The sequence below is a fragment of the Elaeis guineensis genome, chromosome 7 (genome assembly GCF_000442705.2).
Source record: "Elaeis guineensis isolate ETL-2024a chromosome 7, EG11, whole genome shotgun sequence".
Classification (NCBI taxonomy): domain Eukaryota; kingdom Viridiplantae; phylum Streptophyta; class Magnoliopsida; order Arecales; family Arecaceae; genus Elaeis; species Elaeis guineensis.
Genome location: NC_025999.2, coordinates 49,289,812 through 49,312,297, shown reverse-complemented (window position 1 = coordinate 49,312,297; position 22,486 = coordinate 49,289,812). Strand labels below are relative to the sequence as shown.

The window sequence follows — 22,486 nt, the reverse complement described above, 5'->3', positions numbered from 1 at the left end:
GATCCTTTCGAGCAACCATAATCTTAGACAAGAATTTTTGAATGATTGATCTTTTTCTTAACAATATAATTTAAATTATTTAAAAATTTGTTAGTAAAAACTGTGGAAATTGGATTTAATACTTCCAGTTACTGATTCTCCAAGTCAACAAGCAAATATTCACATTTCCAACCTAAACCTATATCAAAATAGGACTTACAGACACTAAACTTTTTCAAGATGTTATACAGAAACAAAAAGATATCAACACAGCTTATTTTAATATTTAGAAAAAATAAAAACAACCAAAAATAGACAACCAACAAAACTAAAAAGCAAAACAGGACCACTGTAGATGTGGATAGGTGGATCTAGAAGGTAGTGAAGTGGTCGTTGCGGCAACTGGCAAGGTCACGATGGGACCATAAAAAATAAACAAAATGAGGTTGTTAGGTGGTGGCCTCGTTTAATTCACATCTGGTCTACTCCAGCCACATTCGGAGCCCAACCATAGCTGCCACTCCTGGACTGGATCCAACCCTCGCTAGGCTGGCCGGTCTCAGGGTTAAGCTTTCCGGAAAGTGCGGACTGCAGAGAGAGCACAACAAATCGACTCACGCAGCAGCTCTACTGGCCGCGGAAAGAGGGCTTCTTCCATCCGCTCTCTCCCTCTCTGCCTTCCATTTTGTCGCCGCCGCTCGCTTCTCCTGTTACTTTTAGGCTAGGGCGGCACCGCCGCTATAGCACCGAAGTGGTTCTTTCGTGTAGCAACAACAGCGGTAGCAGCAATGGTGAGACTGACGGCGGATTTGATATGGAAGAGCCCGCACTTCTTCAATGCCATCAAAGAGCGAGAGTTGGACCTTAGAGGTTTGTATGCCCTTCTCATCACTCGCAATTCGCCACGCTTCTGTTTAGGTTTTGTTATTAGGGTTTTTATCTCTTTCCGTAATTCTGTTCTCAAGAGGCTCTAGGGCTGGCTTTCTGATATCTGGTGCTTTTTGGTTCAGGGAACAAGATTGCAGTCATAGAGAACTTGGGTGCCACCGAGGTCAGCTGGATTTCCTCTTCACTTCTTTCTTTTCCTTCTTATATAGTGATCTTTTATTAAACGCCTGGCTTTTCTTTTGTGTGTGTGTGTGTGTGTGTGTGTGTGTGTGATGGATTTGGTGGCTATTTCTGGATTTGATGTTAAGATATTACATAGGAAGACTATATTTGGTCCGAATGTTTGTGATAGTGGACAAGAGAGCTTTGTAGTGTGTGTTCTAAATATTACTGCCAGTGTTGCCGAGGATGGTCGACAGCATTTCTTGCAATATCGAGTTCATAATAATGTAGAAGGGCTTTCAGCATGGGCCATGGCCTAGGGATGTAGAGATTCTATGGGATCGGCATCGATGCAAGAGGAGGATCAGTAGTTGTGCGGGTCTGGAGAGGTATTGTTCCTAATGGTGAGAAAAGGGATGGTGGTATATACGTCTGGAGGTTGGTTGATTTTGTTGACTTGTAAGTGGTATTTGCAAAATATTACATGAAGTGAGCTACAACTTTTAAATCCCTCATGTCGGTCATCAAGGGCAGGACACCTTTTACCGGACATCACGACGTCATCTAAAAGATCATTTCTTTTAAAGGCAAAAAAAAAAAAAAAAGACTTGGCCAACCCTTTTTAAATGCTAAGTTGAAGCATTGTTCCAACTCACCACAATAGCTAATGAACATGGCAAAGACATTCTTGTCTAGACTGTATAATGGATTCTACATAATTACCCTCACTAGCTGAAAGCGATTTGTTTTGCTTTCCCATTTTCTTTTTAAATTGTGACATCATTGGTGATTGGAAGAATTTAATGAGTTTTTGTGTTTAGAAGATATGATTATTATAGTTTCCTTGTGTTCAATTTTTCCTCTTGCATGTTTTGCGATAATAACTAAGTTGACCTCTACATTCTTTGGTGATCTTCTTTTGTTCTTATTGTAGATTTATAATTCTATTGCTTGGATGCCTTATATATATTGACTATAGGATCTCTGATAACTTGAAATGGTTATGGCTGCACATACTGTAGCTAGGAAATGGACACTCAAAAACTATGGGTGTTTGTAACATTGGAATTATTCCTTATAAGCTTGTGAATAACATTTGACTTCACATTGTGGCGAATTGCAAGTCTACATGTGCTTATGGTTCTTGTATTTTGGACTTTGGATGGGGATATGTAGGTGTTTGGATCCATATAGCTCAAGGATTTAGTTTAAAGGTGGATGAGAATCATGGCATTATGCTAGTCAAGGATTCAGTTTAAAGGTGGATGAGGATCATGGCATAATTCTATGTTGTGTTGAAATCAATTGAAACTATAGATATATACAACAAGTTGTTAATGAGTGGCTATGTAATGCCTTTGACATTGTTTTCATATCAGACTTAAAATCCATCTGATGTTATTGGTTGGCTGCCAGCCCTTTCCCTTGAGGATGGGTATGGTTTGGTTTTTGGGTGTTGTAGCTTCATGTAGGTATTATGAAAGTATCTAGTATGTTGTTTGCTGGATTTATTAATTCTCAGTCAAAGTAGTAAGTTTTTTGGCCTGGTTGATATCTCTTTATGCAAAATTTTTAGGAAAGATTCCATCCCTTTAGGAAAATTATCGAGCACTATTTTAGGTTTTTGAAAGGGAGAAAAGATGCGATAGTTTTAGATCTGTTTACTGCATATAATTCTCTCACCTTCCTCTGGTTTTCTTTTTCTTGCCTCTTTCCTTGAGCAAAAAGGACTTGATGATTTGACCTATTATTAGTGGAAGTGGTCCTTTGCTGCAATTACCAGATCTATATGTGTTTTCTAATTTTTGGAGTCCTAATCTGAGACAAATCTAAAGTATTGTATATCTGATTCATAGGTCAGATTTATATTATTCTTTGTACTTTCTTGGGTATTATGAGCCACTCATGTGGGTGTCTAGGAACACTAGATTGCAGAACCATATAGTTGTGTAGAGTGGGACTGTCTTTTCTCAGTTGTATTGAAGAGGAGGTCATTTAGTTAAGGTGGGCCATTAGTTGTGTTTTCTAAAGTTAAAAGAGCAAAAAAAAAAAAAAAGAAAAAAAGGAAAAGAAAAAAAGGAGAGCAAGGTTAATTTAGAGATGTGAAGCTTTCAATGTTTGGTGTGGCATGAACTCCATAACCTGTAATGAACTCCCTAATCCAACTTTTGAGCAGTAGAACACACTCATACATGTGCACACATGCGCACACACTAGAATGCCTATAGCTCTGAAGGCAAGCCTATCTATCATTAATTGGAATTTACAATTTTTATGGAAATCTGGAAGTACATACTTAGAATCTCGATGTTACTTCATTTTGTATAGTTAGAATTTGGATGTTACTTCATTTTGTAGAGATATATGGAAGTACATACTTATCATGTTAGATTTCTCCTCTTGTGACCCCTCTAATTTAGTGGTTTTCTAGTGCACAACTCATATCATAGATCTCCCATATGTTGGACCAGCTGATATACTATAGGATACTGAGAATTTAATTATATGCACAACACCTTAAGATGTTATGCAATTCAAATAGTTAAAGTTTTCCATGTTTTGGCATGTTTTGAAGATACCAAGAATTGGATGTTTTAATTTTGAAAGATACTGGAGATGGTATGATTGTTATCAACTAGCTTTGCTGGTCTGCCCCTTATCCTTTGGGGTAGCTTGATGAGGAAATCTCAGAGACTGCAAACAAGTTTTGATTTATTTTGTAACTTCTATTGTTCAAAAAATATGGCGATCACCACACTCTGTGATAAGATATGAAAGCTAGTGAATGACATAAAATAACCATTAGCAAATCTACTAGTTTCTAACTAGCTTATAATGTTTCAAACATTATAAGCTTTTTATCTCTTGTAGGATCTTCATACAGTAGAAATATGCATCCTTTTGCAGATAATGTCACTGAAATGCACATACTATGTAACAACTAAAACTCCAAAGCCTAAACCTCATGTTAATTTCAATAAACCACTAGTTTGGTAGCAAATCTTGCAGGAAATAGTCATTGTAACTATTTGGTTTTCTTAAGTATGTTTGGTCCTTAAGTGTGCAAATTGAGAAGGATTGAAATATATTAAGTTGGTGGATATAAACTTTATCCTATATATACGTATGGCAGTTATTCTGAATTTTAGTCATGGTATGCTCTTGGTATGGCCTCATAACTGTAAAATATGCATGCAAGCTTTTTGATTGAATGAGTCTCCTATACTACATCAAATGCTTGTCCAAAATCTTGGTGCTCAGTCTTGCTAGATGTACAGGATGAGATATTGAAATATTTTTTATGGTATTATGCATATGTCTCGTTACTTTGTTTAATTTTTAAAAGTGTACTTTCTCCATATAAAAGCTGAATGCATAGGGCTAGTTTATAGATTTCGTTTCTTTTATCTTGTTTCTTTCGTTTTCTCTGTACATATTGCTTTGATGTAACATATTTGCTGTATGAATTTGCTGTTTAAATACTGAATATTCTGTACGTTTGGAAATGAAGTGTTGAGAACTTTATATGTCTGCATTTTATAGTCATGCACTTGCTCTTGGCTCTTTGGCAGGACCAGTTTGACACAATCGATCTTTCTGACAATGAGATTGTCAAGCTAGAGAACTTTCCTTATCTGAATCGTCTTGGCACTTTGCTAATTAATAATAACAGAATCACTCGTATCAACCCTAACATTGGAGGTGGGAAGGAAATGTTTAATATCAGTATCAATTATTTGTAAGTTGGCATGCTTTTAATACATTTAGTTTTTTTGCAATTCACAGAATTCTTGCCAAAGTTGCATACCCTGGTCCTTACCAACAACCGTCTGGTAAACTTGGTGGAGATTGATCCCCTTGCATCTCTTCCAAAGCTGCAAGTCCTTAGCTTATTGGACAATAATATTACAAAGAAACCAAATTACCGGTTATATGTGATCCACAAATTGAAACAACTACGGTTGCTTGATTTCAAGAAAGTAAAACAGAAGGTTAACTCTTACTTGGCATTTTTTACAGTTTTTATGTGATTTTAGTCATTTAAATTTTAGAGCAATCCTTGCTGGGTAATTTAGCTTTAAGTTTTATTGTAGTGTATCACTTTGAAGAAGGTGGTATTGTCCTTAACATGCATATGTATATGTGGTTTCTTTAGTCTGATGCATGCATCTTGCTGGCAGAACACACTATTATCTTTTCTTGGGAAATTCTAATTGGTTCTTTTATATCCTTAGTATTCTGGTGTAATACATTTTTCAAACTAACATACATGCACCAGTTCTTTTATATTCTTGAAAATTGTGAACCTCATGTTAGGATCAAAACTTGGCTTGTGTTCAGCTTGCTCCATTAGTAAACAAGCTGAGCAAGAGTTGGGCTTCACTCATGCTAGCTCTGCTCAGTTAAGCTTGGAATAGGAAGTAATTAGTAATTAATATAATATTTCTTATTTTTCTTGGTATAATAAAATTTATGTTTATTAAAAATTATTAGATTAATATAATTTACATCTAAAAGAAAGGATATTAGATAAATATTGAGATACAACAATTAAATGTAGCATAAGTTATATCTACGAGTCTTTAGAGGCCTAAGGCACTTGCTAGATTTCTCAAACGAGCTGTTTGTGAGCAGCTCAAGTTCAGTCTGAAATTAAATGATCTGGTTTGAGCTTGGCCTTCCTTTATTGAGCTCAGCTCATTTACACCACTACTTCCTAAATTTCAACTAGTAACCAGTTTAGGGTATTAGGTCTTGTACATCTCTTTTCTGTTAACATATTTTTCCATGGTGGTTCATATAACTGTGATAGAGGTAACCAATGTTGAAAGTCTGGGAGATCTAATTTGTAACAACTTAGGATCCTTTTTACCCTGAAATTATACAGACTTGCTCTAAAAGCAATGAAACCATAGTGATGAATATGAGATCATTTTAGTTTCAATTTGTTCATATTTTTCATGGTCATGACATGCAATACTTTTTTCCGTTTTCTAATGATCGTTAAAATTTAATGTCCAATATAAGTGTGAAACTGTTGCTGTGTAAATGTTTTGTTATTAGATCTTTTTCATTATAGAGAGATGTTCTGTTATACACATAAGCAACATGAAATTCCCAAGTATATTGACTTTGAAATCTGTTCCCTAACTGACAAATTAAACAATAATTAAATTCATACATGCATGCATATGTACATTCGCACATACATACATGCATATATATGTACATGCATATATACACACATTAAGGTTGGCTGTGCTGGTACTAGGCCCATATTGGTCAGCCAGTGGCATAGTTTGGTACACTTTCATGCTGTTTTGTGTTGGGCCCAAACCAACATGGGAGAGAGTTGGGGGGAGGGGAGAATCAAGGAGAGGAAAAGAGAGAGAGGGGAGGGATGGAGAGGAAGAGGGCGGGGAGGCTAGCAGTGGCTGCGAATAGCTGGATCTTCCTGCTCTTTTACAAATTGAAACAGGGTTGCCGACTTCACTGTGATTCGGCAAAAAAAAATAAAAGCTGATCGATAGAAATAGGGACGAGCACCCTTGTTTCGATTTGTAGGAGGGCAGGGAGGGCCATCCAGCCATTCGCGGCCCTCTGGCTGCCAATGCCTGCCTTGGTGCCCTCTCCCTCTCCTCCCTCCCTCTCTCTCCATCCATCTCTCTCTCTCTCTTGGGAGGAGGGTGGAGCTCGGACGGCCTTGGCAGCCCTCCAGTGGCCTCGGCGGTCTTCCGGTGGCCTTTCGGACCTTTCCCTCTCCCTCTCCCTCTCCTCCTTTCCCCCCTTTCTTTTTTCCTCGCTTTCCTTCTCCATCTCCCCATCCTCACCATTATCTCATTTCGAATACCGGAACCATCTTGGTCGACCTATGGTATAGTTCGACATGCCTCAAACCGAATGGTTCCATCAGGTTCGGTGAACCCTGACATACCTAATATGTACATATATAAATTTTGATGTCAGATTGATTAGGAAATTGTGCTTCTGCCTCCACTTTTTTGCCATTTGAATTGCCTAGAAAATGAAAATTCCTGCTCTAGCTTCCAAGCTCTCCTTTTGGTTAGGTTCGATCCTGATTTCTAAGCATTTGTATCAAAATCTTCAGCAATAAAGAATGCCTTTGTGCACAAATGATCATGATATCGATGAGGATAGGCATTTGTCTGCTAGAATATGGAAGGACGGAAATGACTACATTTTGGTAGGAAATAGACATAAGAGGATAAGATGAGAAAAAAAATTGTTTAGGCTAGAGAAAGTTAGGTGAGAAAATAATTAATTTGGGTTTGGAGGCTTAAAAAAGAAGATAGGAGTAGACGAAATAAGAACACTAAATTTTGTTTAATGGGTTAAATTGTGAAAATTAGAAGGCAAGGAGTTACATAGGATAATTGGATTTAATATCTTGGAGTTGGTGATGTATTATATTATATTTCTCTTTTTCTGTATTTGGCATTGTGCTCTTACTATTAAAGTCTTAAAAATGATATGCCCCTGGCTCAAATCTATTAAACTTTGGCTATTTACACTGTAGAACTAGTTAGGCAAATATAAAATATATGAAGGATATACTCACTGTCATCCTTCTATATGTTTGTATTTTCTTTTTGTATTGAAAACCACCTGGTTAGGGAATCTCCATACACAAAAATGGAAAATAAAAAAGGCGTTTTCCTAGTTCTGAGTTCCACATGAAGCAAAACTGGTGTGAATTTGCAAAGGTGGATAATGCGGCTCACTGGACACGGACAAATTGCATCAAAAGTTTTCTTAAAAATGTTTTAAAAGGTGATTGGCTTGGCTGCTTAGGTGTCTGCTTTGATGTTAGTTAGGTGTCATTGAGTGTGGAAAATGAGATCGTTTTATGAATTGGTGCTGAATGTTACCAACCTGTACTTCATTGACTTGCTAAATCTTATTTGATATGTTGTGTTCTATTTTCTGGATTGTAACTATTCTTTTTAGACTTCTCCTTATGTTTTATTAATTTTTTGAATTTATTGTTTTTGGGCCACCTTGAACTCTACCTCCACCCAATGCCTAGTTGCTAGGTGGCCTTTAGTTCAAATCTGTCTGGTGCCTAAGTTTGAAAAACATAGTTCTCACGTACTTACATTCTTCAGGTTATAAAATGTAAATGAGCTTGTGATCTTTAGAATATCCTTATTCATAAATATGCTTGCCTACTAATTTAGCTTAGTGCCTGGGTTGACACTTAGGTATGTTGTGTTGCTTGAAGAAATTCTTTTTTGCATCTGATGAGGCTCTGATTAGATGGTTTTTTTTTTTGTAGTGAACTAAAGGTATAATGAATTTACTTCATGGTTACATGAACAACCATCGTGCCCACCCCACATCCAAAAAAAAAAAAAAAGAAAAGTGATAAATGTGCTCTTTTATTTGAGGTCAAATCTCTCTCTCTCCTCTCTCCTCTCTCTCTCTCCTCACTATGAAGCTCTTTGTGGAACATGTCGCTTAAAAAGCTAGGTAGGAGCAATGTTATCCATGACTCTGCCTCTCCTTGTCCACCAACAAATAAAAGGAGTGGTTTAAATTATAAAGAAGTATGTTATTTCTTCCATAAATAGTATGGGCTCTGCAACCATGATTGGAATAATTTAGAGCTAGTCTTTACCTACTCATCATCATCATCACCTGGCTGGGATCCACAGATCTAAGTGAGAAGGATACATAAAGAGGTCAGTAAATTTTATGATCATTTGTTAAAACCAATCTCTAAGAGTTGATGTTTACATCAACCTTCTAAGAGTGGTGCCTACAACAAAGTCTAGAAGTCTGATCCCACTGGTTGAAATGTAAAATGCCATCATTATGGGTCTTTAGTTAAATTCACTGAATCAAGGAGCAGCCATCCTGATTTTCCTTAGACTTGAAAAGAATAAGGATGAGAAGACATGATTTAAGGTACTTTGTTCATCTCAGAGGCAGAAATCACAAGCCAAAGAATCCATTTGAAACATAAAACCAAATTGATTGCTTCAAGAAAAGTAACCTAGTGCAATCCATATCAGACATTCCAGAGGTTTCTGACTGCCATCCCAAAGATAAAATTTCAAGATATACTGTATCTAAAACTGAATAAAAGTTCACCAAAGATAATATTAAAATCTGGAAACAAGAAAAAAAAATATTTTAAGTTAGGACACGGTTGCTTTTGCCTCTGATGAACATATGCTTCAACTTAAAATGCAGATTTCACTAATTTGATCATACAAAGAGTGCACCTTCTGTAAATACTTCCATCACGGTAACTGTTCAACAGAATATTATGATCCCTACATCACTTAGTCTTCCCAAATTCAATCAAACTTCAGAATGCTTAGAATATTTTTGTTGTTGTCTAACTTGTTGACAATTCAAAGCCTTCGATAAAACTTAACAAGTTTATGGGATCTTTTATGTTGTCTTAGTTTCTAATAGGGCTGAAAAAAAGGATTAAATATGGATCGGCTATGAGCATATTCATATTCTTATCTGCTTTTATTGGGTGAAGCCATATGGATATGAATTAGATGCTAAGAGTTGTCTCCATATTCAAAGATTGATACAAGTTGGATATTAACAATGGAAACATAGATAAAGCTTTTAAGGATAATATACACTATATGAGTAGGGTGTTATTTGACTTTGCGTTTACTAATTCAAGAAAAAAGTGTACCAGTTCTGCAACTTATTTTATTATTTTAGAAAACAAACAAATGATTGGACAAAGAATGATGAAGCAATAACTTTATCCACTTAATGGAGCCTAACTCTTCAGTGTTTAGAGTCACTAATATACAAATCATATGACTCTGTAGTGGATCCTAATAACTCAAAGTTACACATTTCGGGTTAGTTTAATGGTTCAAGGCTGCATTCAACCAAGATCACTATAATAGAAATAAAATTGAAAACATGGTGATGCTATTACTTCAACTTTGGAGTTTTTAAGAGCTATAGGTCTGAATGGATTTGGTACAAATCAGATATTTGCGCATGTCCATTCCTTAGATATTATCGGCTGCGAAACTTGAGTCCTTATCTGGATAGAATCTGATAGATAATTGGATCTAGATCAATATTTTTGGATCTAAGCTCACCTATAGTTTCTGAGATACATGGATATGTGAAACATGTATTAAAGCAATTTAGAGAAATAAGATCTACATTAATATTGGAGTTTTAATGCAATCTGTACATAATAAAAGTTATGTGAAACTATTCTGATCTGCTATAAAGCATGATAGAAACACGTACAGGTGTATGCATATTCTGAGCTTCTGATCAAAAATTAAATATGACATGCCTATATTATTTTACTCATCTTAAACGATCATAAAGCACCAAGATGAGTAAATTAACCACCAATCATACTTGACAAGAATGATCCTGTCAATCATTCCTTTTCTCTTGCCTTCTAAAAAAAAATCTGCGTTATTGGGGGTGCCAAGTTTCTTCAAATTTTGGAGTTGATATCTCCGTTCTGGCTATCTGAGAATTGAGTTTGTCAATTGTCCTTCTTGACTGCTATGAGGTAGAATGTTGGGATAATTTTTCCTTTTCCAAATTAATCTAATCACTATTTGTTTTTTCTTTTCTTTTTTTTTTTCCTTTTATTGGGTGACTGTGCTATATGCTTGTGATTATAAACTATTAACCAGTAGAAATTAAAAGTAAAATCATTTTTCTTTGAATTTTATTTTGCGGTTGGCATCCATGAATAGGGAATAATGAATTTGGTAACAAAATGGAGCACTATTCCTTTTTCCTAGCTAATGATTTCATGTTTGATTGCTTAGTATTGAAGAATATATCTTTTTATCCCTTTTCATGCATATCAACAGTCTCAAGATATCCTTGCTTGCATGATGTCTTACTTTGGCAACATGAAGTTTTCCTATATTTACATATCCAAATAAGTTTCACCTAAATTTTTCTACTTGCAACTACTACAGTTGACAGACCGACACATGATATTTTGCTTAGTTTAAATAGGCCTTTTATTTTCTATGATTGTTGCTTATTGATAAACCTATACTTTTTCAAAAACTTCATTTCTGATATATTTTGTTGGGATATGTCAAACTCTTGGACGCACAATATATGCTGATTTTACATTTATGCTTGAGCTTTGATAAATTGTGATTTTTCTGGAGCTGCTTATCATAGATCCTCTAGTGTTCTTGATGATATACCTGTGTAATTTGATTTATACAATGTTGTATTTGTCTGTCATTAGGAGAGGCTTGAAGCTGAGCATTTGTTCGCATCGAAAGAAGCAGAGGAGGAGGCCAAAAAGGTACCTGCAAAGACATTTACTCTTGGTGAAGTTCCAGATGTACCAGATGTTTCAAAATCAGAGGCCCCTAGAGTCGTTGCCCCCACTCCAGAGCAAATTACAGCCATTAAGGTAATAGATAGCTTTCCAAACTAGTGCATGTTGGGTTTTGGTGGTGCAGTGGAAGAACTGGGTGTTTAAAATTTTTATTCAAAACATTTTATGCACTGAAACCTTAATGCCCAGGAACCTTTGACTATAACAATCAAAGCATAATTAAATTAAACTTAGATAAGAAAAATACCTGTAGCGCTAATCCCAATTTCCACGAGACGTCCAAGTGTTCGTCCTCCAATGATGATCCACACGCAAATCGGATCAAAGACACGCTTCTTGTTCACCTTGCTTCAAGAGTCTAGCCGCTAGAATTCGATTAGCCATCAGTTGATCAGATCTTCCTCCAGATCCGAGTTTGGACCTTTTAGAACCTCAGGACCTAACCACCTTCTTCTGGACCTCTTAAACCCTTAGAGCTAATGGAATAGGCTTGTCTTAAAGGAACAAGCTTGCTAAACCCTAGAGTTGTAAAAGAGGGAGAAAAGAATTGGATAGGATGTGTAAGAGTTGAATGATCAACCCTATCCGCCGTCCCCTATTTATAAAACCAGAGGGGGCGCCAACAGAGAAGCCATGCCCCTTTCAAAAAGGCTTATCATGTTCATATATCACTTATCTGAGAGTCTTCATGCAGAAAGACTCATCAGAGGTAATACGTCGATTCAGCCTCTCCCACATGCGCGTCAAAATTAAGGATGCTTTTAGCATCCCTTTTTGATTCAGATTGCCCCATAATTTGCCATGTGGCAAGGGCATTTGAAATTGAATTCAAGGGACTTGATAAGCAGATAAGAGGCACCTCTTTCTGCCCAAAGTAGGACTCATCGAGCACCTCTTCGTGAGTTCTGCAGATCACTCGCGCACGCTTGCTGGTCAAAGGGCATTTTGGCATCTTTTCACCCATCAGATAAATCTGAGATTTTCTAAGTGTAAACCTTGAATTTGAATTCAAACAATAGAAAAATCTAATAAGGGTGTGCTTCCTTCTACCCAAAGTAGGACACTTATCACACCTCTTCGTGTGATATGCAGAACTCTTGCGCACGCCAAAAATTTTCAAGTGTTCCACGCCTATTTAGATGCCAAATCATCCTTTAAAAAAAGGTTTCAAGGAGGTTAGGAATCTGATTTCCACGTCCTAAGGTTCAGAGACCCAAAGCAGGACTCTAGTCCTTTTGCATGCTAAAAACAAAGTGGACGTGCGCCCTACTCCAATTTAGTGCCCAGAGGCCTTAACTACTTGGACTCTTGGTTTTAGAACGTGGATAAAGGCTTTAAGACCCCAATTTTGGATTGCCTTTAAGTGGCTTAATCTAACCCAAATACTTACTAAATTGGGTTAGCAAATTAGCAAGGATTGAAATCAAATTGATTTTCCAAGGAGCTAGGGTTTCTACATGTGCTAGCATGCTTACCGGAAATCCTAATTGGATCTAAAACTCCAATCAACCTTATCAAAAAGGGTCCTTGGCCAATTTTCTTATATGTGTGATCTATTGGGTTCCACATCTCGCTAGTAGTAAATCTGCAAGTTGATCTAATTTGATTAGACTTTTTTTAATCGATTAAGATCCAAAATGAGCTAATCTGAGTTCAACAATTAGAACCCTTTCTAATTGGCGATCAAATTAAACTTTTTAATTCGATTAAACCTACAAATCAAGATTGACGTCTAGCAACGTATCATGACTATCCAGAAAATGTAGAATTTGGTAGAAATACCAAATATATCCTTCCATGGTAAGTTACTGTACAATTCAATCTTTCGATCATCTCTGCATCCCGAATATATTCATGAGTATGAAATCATGTCAAACTCAAATGCATATTTATATTGATTCTCTAACAACCAATGATGAAGCATTAGAAACTTTTTCTAATCTTCATCCTACTTTTGGCTAAAAGATTTTTCCGAGTCATCTAGTGATGAGAATTCACATGATGCAATCTCTTCTCACTAGGAGTGATCGATTTCTTATTGACCGACTCATAATCTTCGTACACATTCCACTATATCTTGAACATCCCATATATGTCTTAATGCCATGCTTGAGTATGAATCAAAACATAGGTTCATATGCATAAGATTCTATGGTGATCTCAGATCTAAAGATTATTTGCACAACTTCCACTTAGAGAACCATCTTTTGACATGTAAGTGAGGCTTCCATAAGATGTTCTCTGTCGTCGAGTCAATTCAGTGAACTCATTTTCAAATGAGCACCCACATCCTTGTATTAGTGTCTCCACACAAATGGTTAGTGAGATCAGCCATTCTCTCCGTCGAGCATACATAAGATGTGCCAGTCTTCCAAAACATTGATCTCCGACTTAATGCTCCTACGATCAAGAATGTTTAAGATTAAGATTTTAGGATTTTAGATCTCACAGGCATGATTCATTCATGTCTTCAAAATCATTGTTCTAATCTTTGGAGTTCATCTTCTTAAACATAGAAGATGCAGCTAAAATGATGAATCAAATATCTCATTTCATTATCAAAAAAAAAAATGTCAGTACATGAGTTGGAAGTTTACAAAGAAAAGTCTCATCGCATCACACATGCGATTGGCTTGTAGAGCACTCTTCTTTCAATCTCTCACTTGCATTAAAGTCAATCGTCTTTGTATTTTAATCCCATACAATCAAGATGGCGATCAAATAGCTGCTGTGGTATGGCCTTGGTGAATGCATCTGCTATATTGTTCTTAGTATCTACTCGTTCAAGGATAACATTTTGTCGCTCTACAATTTTTTGAACGAGATGGAAGTGTCTGAGGATGTGCTTGGATCTTTGATGTGACCTAGGTTCCTTAGCTTGAATAATGGTCCCAGTGTTATCACAATAGAGTGGCACCGGTCCATCAATCTCAGAAACAACTCCTAATTCCATGATGACCTTCATCCAGACAGCTTCTTTAGCGGCTTCACTAGCAGCACTGTATTCTGCCTCAGTGGTTGAGTTAGCTACTGTCGACTGTTTAGAACTCTTCCAACTCACTGTTCCATTTAGGATAAACATATATCCTGAAATTGACTTGCTATCATCGAGGTCAGATTGAAAATTAGAATCTGTATATCCCTCTAGTTTCAACTTTAATCTTTCAAATATTAAAAAAATATCTTTAGTTTTTCTTAGGTATTTAAGATATTTTTCACAGCTTTCCAATAATCTTCTCTTGGATCAGTTTGAAATTTGCTAACTATGCCTAAAGCATAAGCTACATCATGCCTGGTACATAGCATAGCATACATTATTGATCCCACAGCTGAAGTATAAGGGATTTCACTCATTTTCTTCCTCTCCTCTGGTGTCTTAGGATACATTTTCTTAGAGAGACATATGCCATGACTTATAGGCAGGTAACCTCTTTTACTTGCCTTCATGTTGAACCTTTTCAACACAAGATCTATGTACCGAGATTGGGACAAGCCTAGCATCCTCTTAGATCTATCTCTATAGATCTTTATACCTAGTATATAAGATGTTTCACCCAAGTTTTTCATGAAAAACTTATTCGATAGTCAAGTCTTGATCGATTGCATCATTGGGATATCATTTTCACTGAGCAGTATGTCATCGACATACTGAACTAAGAAGACAATAGCACTCCCACTTGTCTTTTTATACACACATGGTTCATCTTCATTTTTGACAAAATCAAACTCTTTGACCGTCATATCAAATCGGATGTTCCAACTCTTCGAAGCTTCAATCCATAGGTGGATTTTTTCAACTGCATACTTGATTTGTCCTTTCACTTGAGACAAATTCCTCTGGCTGAGTCATATAGACCTCTTCCTCAAGACTACCTTTGAGGAAAGCGGTCTTGACATCCATCTGTCAGATCTCAGTCATAGTATGTCATTATAGCAAGCAAAATCCGGATGGACTTGTACATAGCCATCTGGGAGAAGGTTTCATCATAGTCAATTCTTTGTCTTTGTCTGAAATTCTTCGCCACCAACCTAGCTTTGTAGGTTTTCATTTGGCCATCTACTTCGATCTTCTTGTTGAAGATCCACTTGCACCTTATTAGGGTTACACCTTCAGGCACATCAATTAAAATCCACACTTGGTGTACATGGAGTCCATTTTGGATTTCATGGCTTCTAGCCATCTGTCTGAGTCTCTATTCATGACAGCTTTCGAATAGGTCAGTGGATCATCATCCTGAATGATGTTGATCGAATTGTCATTCTCAATGACAGTCATATCTTAAAAGTGCTTGGCGCATTCTATCTGACTTTCGGAGAGTTGTATATTGTGGATGTACCTCATCTTTTGGTACTTCTAGTTGAGAATTCACAGGTATTTTTGGATTGGTTTACAGGTCTTGAACTTCATTAAGTTCAATATTCTTCCCATTGCTTTCTTTTTGGATGAATTCATTTTTTAAGAAAGTAGCGTGCTTACTAACAAATACTTTTTGTTCAGTAGGATGGTAAAAGTAGTATCCATTAATTTTTTTAGGATACCCTACAAATCTGTATTTGTCTGATCTAGCATTAAGCTTATGTCCAAATATATTTTTGACATAAGCAGGACAGTCTCAAATTTTAAGATGTTTAATACTAGATTTCTTTTCTGTCCATATCTCATATGGTGTACTAGTAACAGACTTTGAAGGCATCCTGTTCAATATATATACGGCAGTTTCTAGGACATCCCTAAAATGATATTGGAAGATCAATGAAGCACATCATGGACCGCACCATATCTGTCAAAGTGCGATTCCTCCTTTCTGCTACACCATTTAATTGAGGTGTATTAAGAGTCCATTCAGAGAGAATACCATAATTTTTAAGATGATCAAGAAATTTACTGGATAAGTATTCTCTTCTTCGATTAGATCGAAGAACCTTAATACTTTTTTCAGTTTATTTTTTGATCATATTTTGATATTCTTTGAACTTATCAAAAGCTTTCGATTTATATTTCATAAGATATACATATCTAAACCTTGATAGATCATCCGTAAAAGTGATGAAATAGGAGTATCCTTCTCTGGTCTGAGTTGTCATCGGCCCACATGTATCTGAATGTATTAGGATTAAAGCTTTTTTGCTCTGTCTCTATGTCTAGAAAATAAAGTCTTGGTCATCTTATTCATAAGACAAGATTTACAATTTTCAATGATTCGTAATCATATAGGTCAAAGAATTCTTTTTTGTATTACTTGTTTATCCTTGACTCACTAATATGACCAAGGTGACAATGTCAAAGATATGTGATATTTACATTTCTCTTTCTTTTTATATTTTTATCAATATGAAAAATATTTTCATTGATTGGTAGAATTAAAAGGTTGTTATCAATATAACCACTGCATAAAATTATTAGAAAAAGAATGAGGCAACCATTGCCCATTAACTTTATTTCATAATTTGTTTTAATAATAAAGGTACAAAAATAATATTTTTAATGACCTTAGGTATATAATAATAGTCTTTTAATTTCAAAGTCTTACCCGAAGGTAAATTAAGCACTCACAATTTCTGCGCTAATGGACTCTCCACTTGCGTCATAAAGCTCTAGGTCACCTCTTTTCTGACCTTTGATATTCTGTAGTCGCTGTAATGAATTGTATATATGCGATCTACAAGCAGTATCTAATACCCAAGTATCAGAGTCTGATGTATTCAATGAAAAACAGATCTGTATCATATACACATCTTTTGGTGCAACACTTGCATCCTGCTTCAAGATTGCAAAGTAACCCTTGCAATTATTCTATGTCCTATCATGCCAAAAAGATAACAGATAATATCCGTGGAGACATCCTGTGCCTTCCTATTATCATTGACCGAACCAGGGTCAAGATATTCCACATCATCGAAGAACTTTTCCTATGCGAACCTAATCGCAAGTCCCTCAACCAATCTACATTATACGAATCGGTCAATATATTTTTATTTATGGTATCATGCAGTGAGAATGAAGAAGTCATACTATAGAATCGAATCTACATAAAATTAAGAACAATAGTATAAGCAGACCATTCATGTTTGACATGTATAATTAGATGAGGTCTTTTATTCTAATTATTCCTTCCACTATTTTATCATATACCATAGCCCTCTCTATGGTAGTCGAGAAACTCCTAAACTGATTTCTTAGTGGGATTGAGACTCTAATCTCTTAATGAAGCCTTATGGATATCACAACAAACCTTAATGAGTTCAAAGGTAGAAAAATTTATTCAATTGCATCTCATATAATTTCCAACATAATTTTTGCCTCTAAAAATACTCGTAGCCTTATGGATATCATAACAAACTATAGTATTTTCTAGTTAAGTCTGACCTTTCATTTTCATACAACTATATCTAAAAAATGTTGTCCTTGTGGATATCATAACAAAACAACATATCCAAATATGCCATAAAGCATGTAATATGCATTAAGACAAATCTCACATCAATCTCCATAGCAAGTCTTGTGGATATCACAACAAACCTACTATGATTTTTGACAGGGTATTGGCTTAGTATGAAGGAAGGTAAATGTAGTGTTTAAAATACTGGGCAATCTTCATTCAAGATTCAAACTAATCTAATTGGTCAGAAAAGTGTTAAGATTGGTGAGGGTCCCCCGTTGCTTTCTTTAGACACCAATAAATTGGCCAGGTCAGCGAACGGAACCAATTAAAGAACCATCGCACTTGAAATACTCCTTAGACATTAATTGATTAATCGATTCAAGAAATTGATTAGCTATTATTTTATAACACTACGACTTAATATGATTTTTATGAGGATTTTAATGGTCTCGAGCACGTCCTAATTCAACCAATCATAACGATACACTATTACAGTTGTATCATAATAATCATGACAACTAATTATTAAATCAATGCATTTAATCATATCTCATGATCATAATCATGATCTCATACAACTAAACATATCTCTAAGATATATTAACGTGATCAAAATCATAACTTCAAGCATCTAAACACATCTCTAAGATATTTTAGGATTTGAATATTCAATTGGGTTCAACCATTGATCCGACTTGAACCAAACCAAAAATCCAAGTTTGATCACAATCAAGACAATGTTCTAATCTTTGATTGTATAAATCAAGGTAGGCTCTGATACCACTGTTGGGTTCTGGTGGCGCAGCGGAAAGGTTAGGTATTTAAAATTTTCATTCAAAACACCTGACGCATCGAAACCCTAATGCTTAGGAACCCTCGATTATAACAATCAAAGCATAATTAAATTAAACTTGGATAAGAAGAATACCTATAGCGCTAATCCTAATTTCTACGAGACGTCCAAGTGTCCGCCTTTCAATGGTGTTCCATATGAAAATCGGATCAAAGACAGTGCTCCTCCTTCATTTTGCTTGAAGAGTTCTAGCCGCTAGAACTCGACTAGCCACCAGTCGATCAGATTTTCTTTCAGATTTGAGTTTGGACCTTTTAGAATCTCATACTGGACCTAACCATCTTCTTCTAGACCTCTTAAACCCTTAGAGCTATTAAGAATAGGCTTGTCTTAAAGGAACAAGCCTTGTTCTAAACCCTAGAGTTGTAGGAGAGGGAGAAAGGAATTGGATAGGATGTGTAAATGTTGAATGATCAACCTTATCTATCGCCCCCTATTTATAGAACCAGAGGGAGCACCAACAGAGAAGCCACGCCCCTTCTAAAAAGGCATATCACGTTCATATATCACTTATCTGAGTGTCTTCAAGTAGAAAGACTCATCAGAGGTGATATGTCGATTTAGCCTCTCCCATGTGCGCCAAAATTAAGGATGCTTTTGGTGTCCCTTCCTGATTTAGATTGCCCCATAATTTGCTATGTGGCAAGGGCATTTGAAATTGAATTCAAGGGACTTGATAAGTAGATAAGAGGCACCTTCTTCTGCCCAAAGCAGGACTCATCAGGCGTCTCTTCGTGAGTTCTGCAGATCACCCGCGTGCGTGTGTTGGTCAAAGGGCATTTTGGCATCCTTCCACCCATTAGATAAATCTGAGATTTTTCACATGTAAACCTTGAATTTGAATTCAAACTGTGGAAAAATCTAATAAGGTTGTGCTTCCTTCTGCCCAAAGCAAAAGGACACTTATCACACCTCTTCGTGTGATATGTAGAATTCTTGTGCACGCCAAAAATTTTCAAGTGTTCCACGCCCATTTAGATGCCAAATCATCCTTTAAAAAAGATTCCGAGGGTAGGAATCTGATATCCACGTCCTAAGGGTCAAAGAGCTAAAGCAGGACTCTAGTCCTTCTGCATGCTAAAAACAAAGTGGGTGTGCGCCCTACTCTAATTTAGCACCAAGAGTCCTTAACCACTTGGACTCTTGGTTTTAGAACGTGGATAAAGGCTTTAAGACCCCTATTTTGGGCTGTTTTTAAGTTGCTTAATCTAACCCAAATTCTCACCAAATTGGGTTAGCAAATTAGCAAGGATTGATACCAAATTGATCTTCCAAAGAGCTAGGATTTCCACACGTATTAGCATGCTTACCGGAAATCTTAATTGGATCCAAAACTCTAATCAATCTTATCAAAAAGGGTCTTTGGCCAATTTTTGTATGTGTGTGACCTATTGGGTTCCACATCTAGCTAGCAGTAGGTCCGGATGTAAGTTAATCTAATTTGATTAGACTCTTAATTGATTAAGGTCCAAAACGAGTTAATCCGAGTTCAGCAATTAAAATCCTTTCTAATTAGCTATCGAATTAAACTCTTTAAGTTGATCAAACCTGCAAGTCCAGATTGACGTTTAGCAACGTATCATGACTATCCAGAAGATGTAGAATTTGATGGAAATAACAAATATATTCTTCAGTGGTAAGTTACCGTATAATTCAATCCTTCGATTATCCCTGCATCCCGAATATATTCATGAGTATGGAATCATGTCAAACTCAAAACGCATATTTATATTGATTTTCTAACAACCAATGATAAGGCATTAGAAATTCTTTTTAATCTTCATCCTACTTTTGGCCAAAAGATTTTTTCGAGTCTAGTGACGAGAATTCACATGATGCAATTTGCTCTTACTAGGAGTGATCGATTCCTTATTGGCCGACTCACAACTTTCATACATATTCCACCATATCCAGAACATCCCGTGCATGTCTTAATGCCATGCTTGAGTATGAATCAAAACAGGAGTTCATATGCACAAGATTCTATGGTGATCTCAGGTCTAAGGAACACTTGCACAACTCCAATTTAGAGAACCATCTTTTGATATACAAGTAAGACTTCCATGAGATATTCTCTGTCGTCGAGTCAATTCAGTGAACTTATTTTCCAAATGAGTATTCACATCCTTATATTAGTGTCCCCACACAAATGGCTAGTGAGATCAGCCATCCTCTCTGTCGAGCATACATAAGATGGGCCAGTTTTTTCGAAATATTGATCCTTGACTCAATGCTCCTACGATTAGGAATGTTTAAGATTAGGATTTTAGGTCTCACAGACATGACCCATTCATGTCTCTAAAATCATTGTTCTAATTTTTGGAATTTATTATAATCTTAAACATAGTAAGATGCAGCTAACATGATGAATCAAATACCTCATTTCATTATCAAAAGAAAAAGGTTAGTACATGAGATGGAAGTTTACAAAAAAAAGTTTCATTGTATCACACATGCGATCGGCTTGTAGAGCATTCTTCTTTCAGTGCATACTCTAGATTTTCGAAGCAATGCATTGTGTTCTCAATAATTTTAGGAAATGCTTGCAGTTGGACCTCTTTATTCTTTAATATTGATGTCAACACAGAATTTTCTGGAAATATCTTGTGCTTCTACTCTAGCATTTAGTCCTGTCTCTTGTTTGTATCTAGTCTTTGATGATATAGAAATTTGCTGATATATCTTTGCAAATGGCATAAGATGTAAATCTATGCTTGAATATTATAAGCCAGTCTTTGCCTGAATGAAGAATAACTGTTAATCATGGTATGTGCAGGCTGCAATTGTAAACTCTCAGACACTTGAAGAAGTAGCAAGACTTGAAAACGTATGAAACCTCTGCACTATAAAACAGATGTTCTTGTATGTCATTTGTTTTTTTACCATACAAGTTGACTGATTTTCATTTGCCACGAGCAGGCTCTGAAGTCTGGTCAAATTCCTGCAGAGTTTCAGATTCTGAACAATGATGTATGCATGGCTCCAACCCATGCAAAAGAAGACAAAATGGACATGGATGGTCAGAATGAAGTCAATGATGCTCAAGATCAGAAGGAAACTGAAGATCCAACACCTTTAGAGGTGACATCCCACTCTACTGCCTGAATCCTTTTTCTTTTCTTGCATAATAAATTGTTGATAAGATGTAATAATTTGAATACGAGTTGTAAAAAACTGTATTCTGCATGAGATAAAACATGCATCTGTTTGGCAGGTGATAATTTCTGAACCTTTTTATGTTACAATCAAAATTTGCTACAGCATCTGTCTTGTCTTCCCAACTATTTGTTTCGAAAGCTTTCACCCTTTTTTTTCTTATCATATGCTCTGACGTACTGATTGCCAGGTAGTAATGACTCTTGTTCTTTGTAGGAGAGCTGGTTATAACCATTGGTTTGCCTCCTTAATCTTTTTTCAGGACTGAAGTGTTTCTACCAGCAATTCTGTTGATGGTTGTTCTTCCTCGCAAGTTGACTGTTCCAAAGGGGTTCATAGTTGATTGTATCTGAAGATGAAGTCATATTGTGTGAAGCTGTGTATCACAATTTCTTTTTTCCTATTCTACAACTAATAGTATTCCATGTCTTCTTGATTTGTGCTTGGTCTCATTATATGACACCATTCACTTGATACTAATAGGTCTGCTGCATCAAAATAAAACAATTCTGAATGAAAGATGATGTGGTAGAACCATCAACTTTGGGGTCAACACCATATCTATGAAAATAGAAATGACTAACAGTGTTGATACTTGATAAACTATTGATTACATAGAATTTCCTCCTTTTACGTTCTGTTAGAAACCTGATTTAGGATCGCAGTTAGCTTTTGTTTTGCTCCCAAATGTTGTCAGATGCAATTCAGCTAAAATGGGGATTC

The 22,486-nt window shown here is 36.1% G+C and overlaps 1 protein-coding gene across 1 annotated transcript; it reads left to right on the top strand.

Moving 5' to 3' along the window:
• The first annotated feature begins 497 nt into the window (after positions 1–497).
• LOC105035050 (U2 small nuclear ribonucleoprotein A') lies at positions 498–22,201 on the top strand. Its single transcript, XM_010910443.3, has 8 exons — positions 498–849; positions 990–1,030; positions 4,602–4,731; positions 4,816–5,021; positions 11,276–11,446; positions 21,384–21,434; positions 21,527–21,688; positions 22,026–22,201. The coding sequence occupies exons 1-8, from the start codon at positions 768–770 to the stop codon at positions 22,029–22,031; spliced, it is 849 nt and encodes a 282-aa protein (XP_010908745.1). The 5' UTR covers positions 498–767; the 3' UTR covers positions 22,032–22,201.
• The last annotated feature ends 285 nt before the right edge of the window (positions 22,202–22,486 follow it).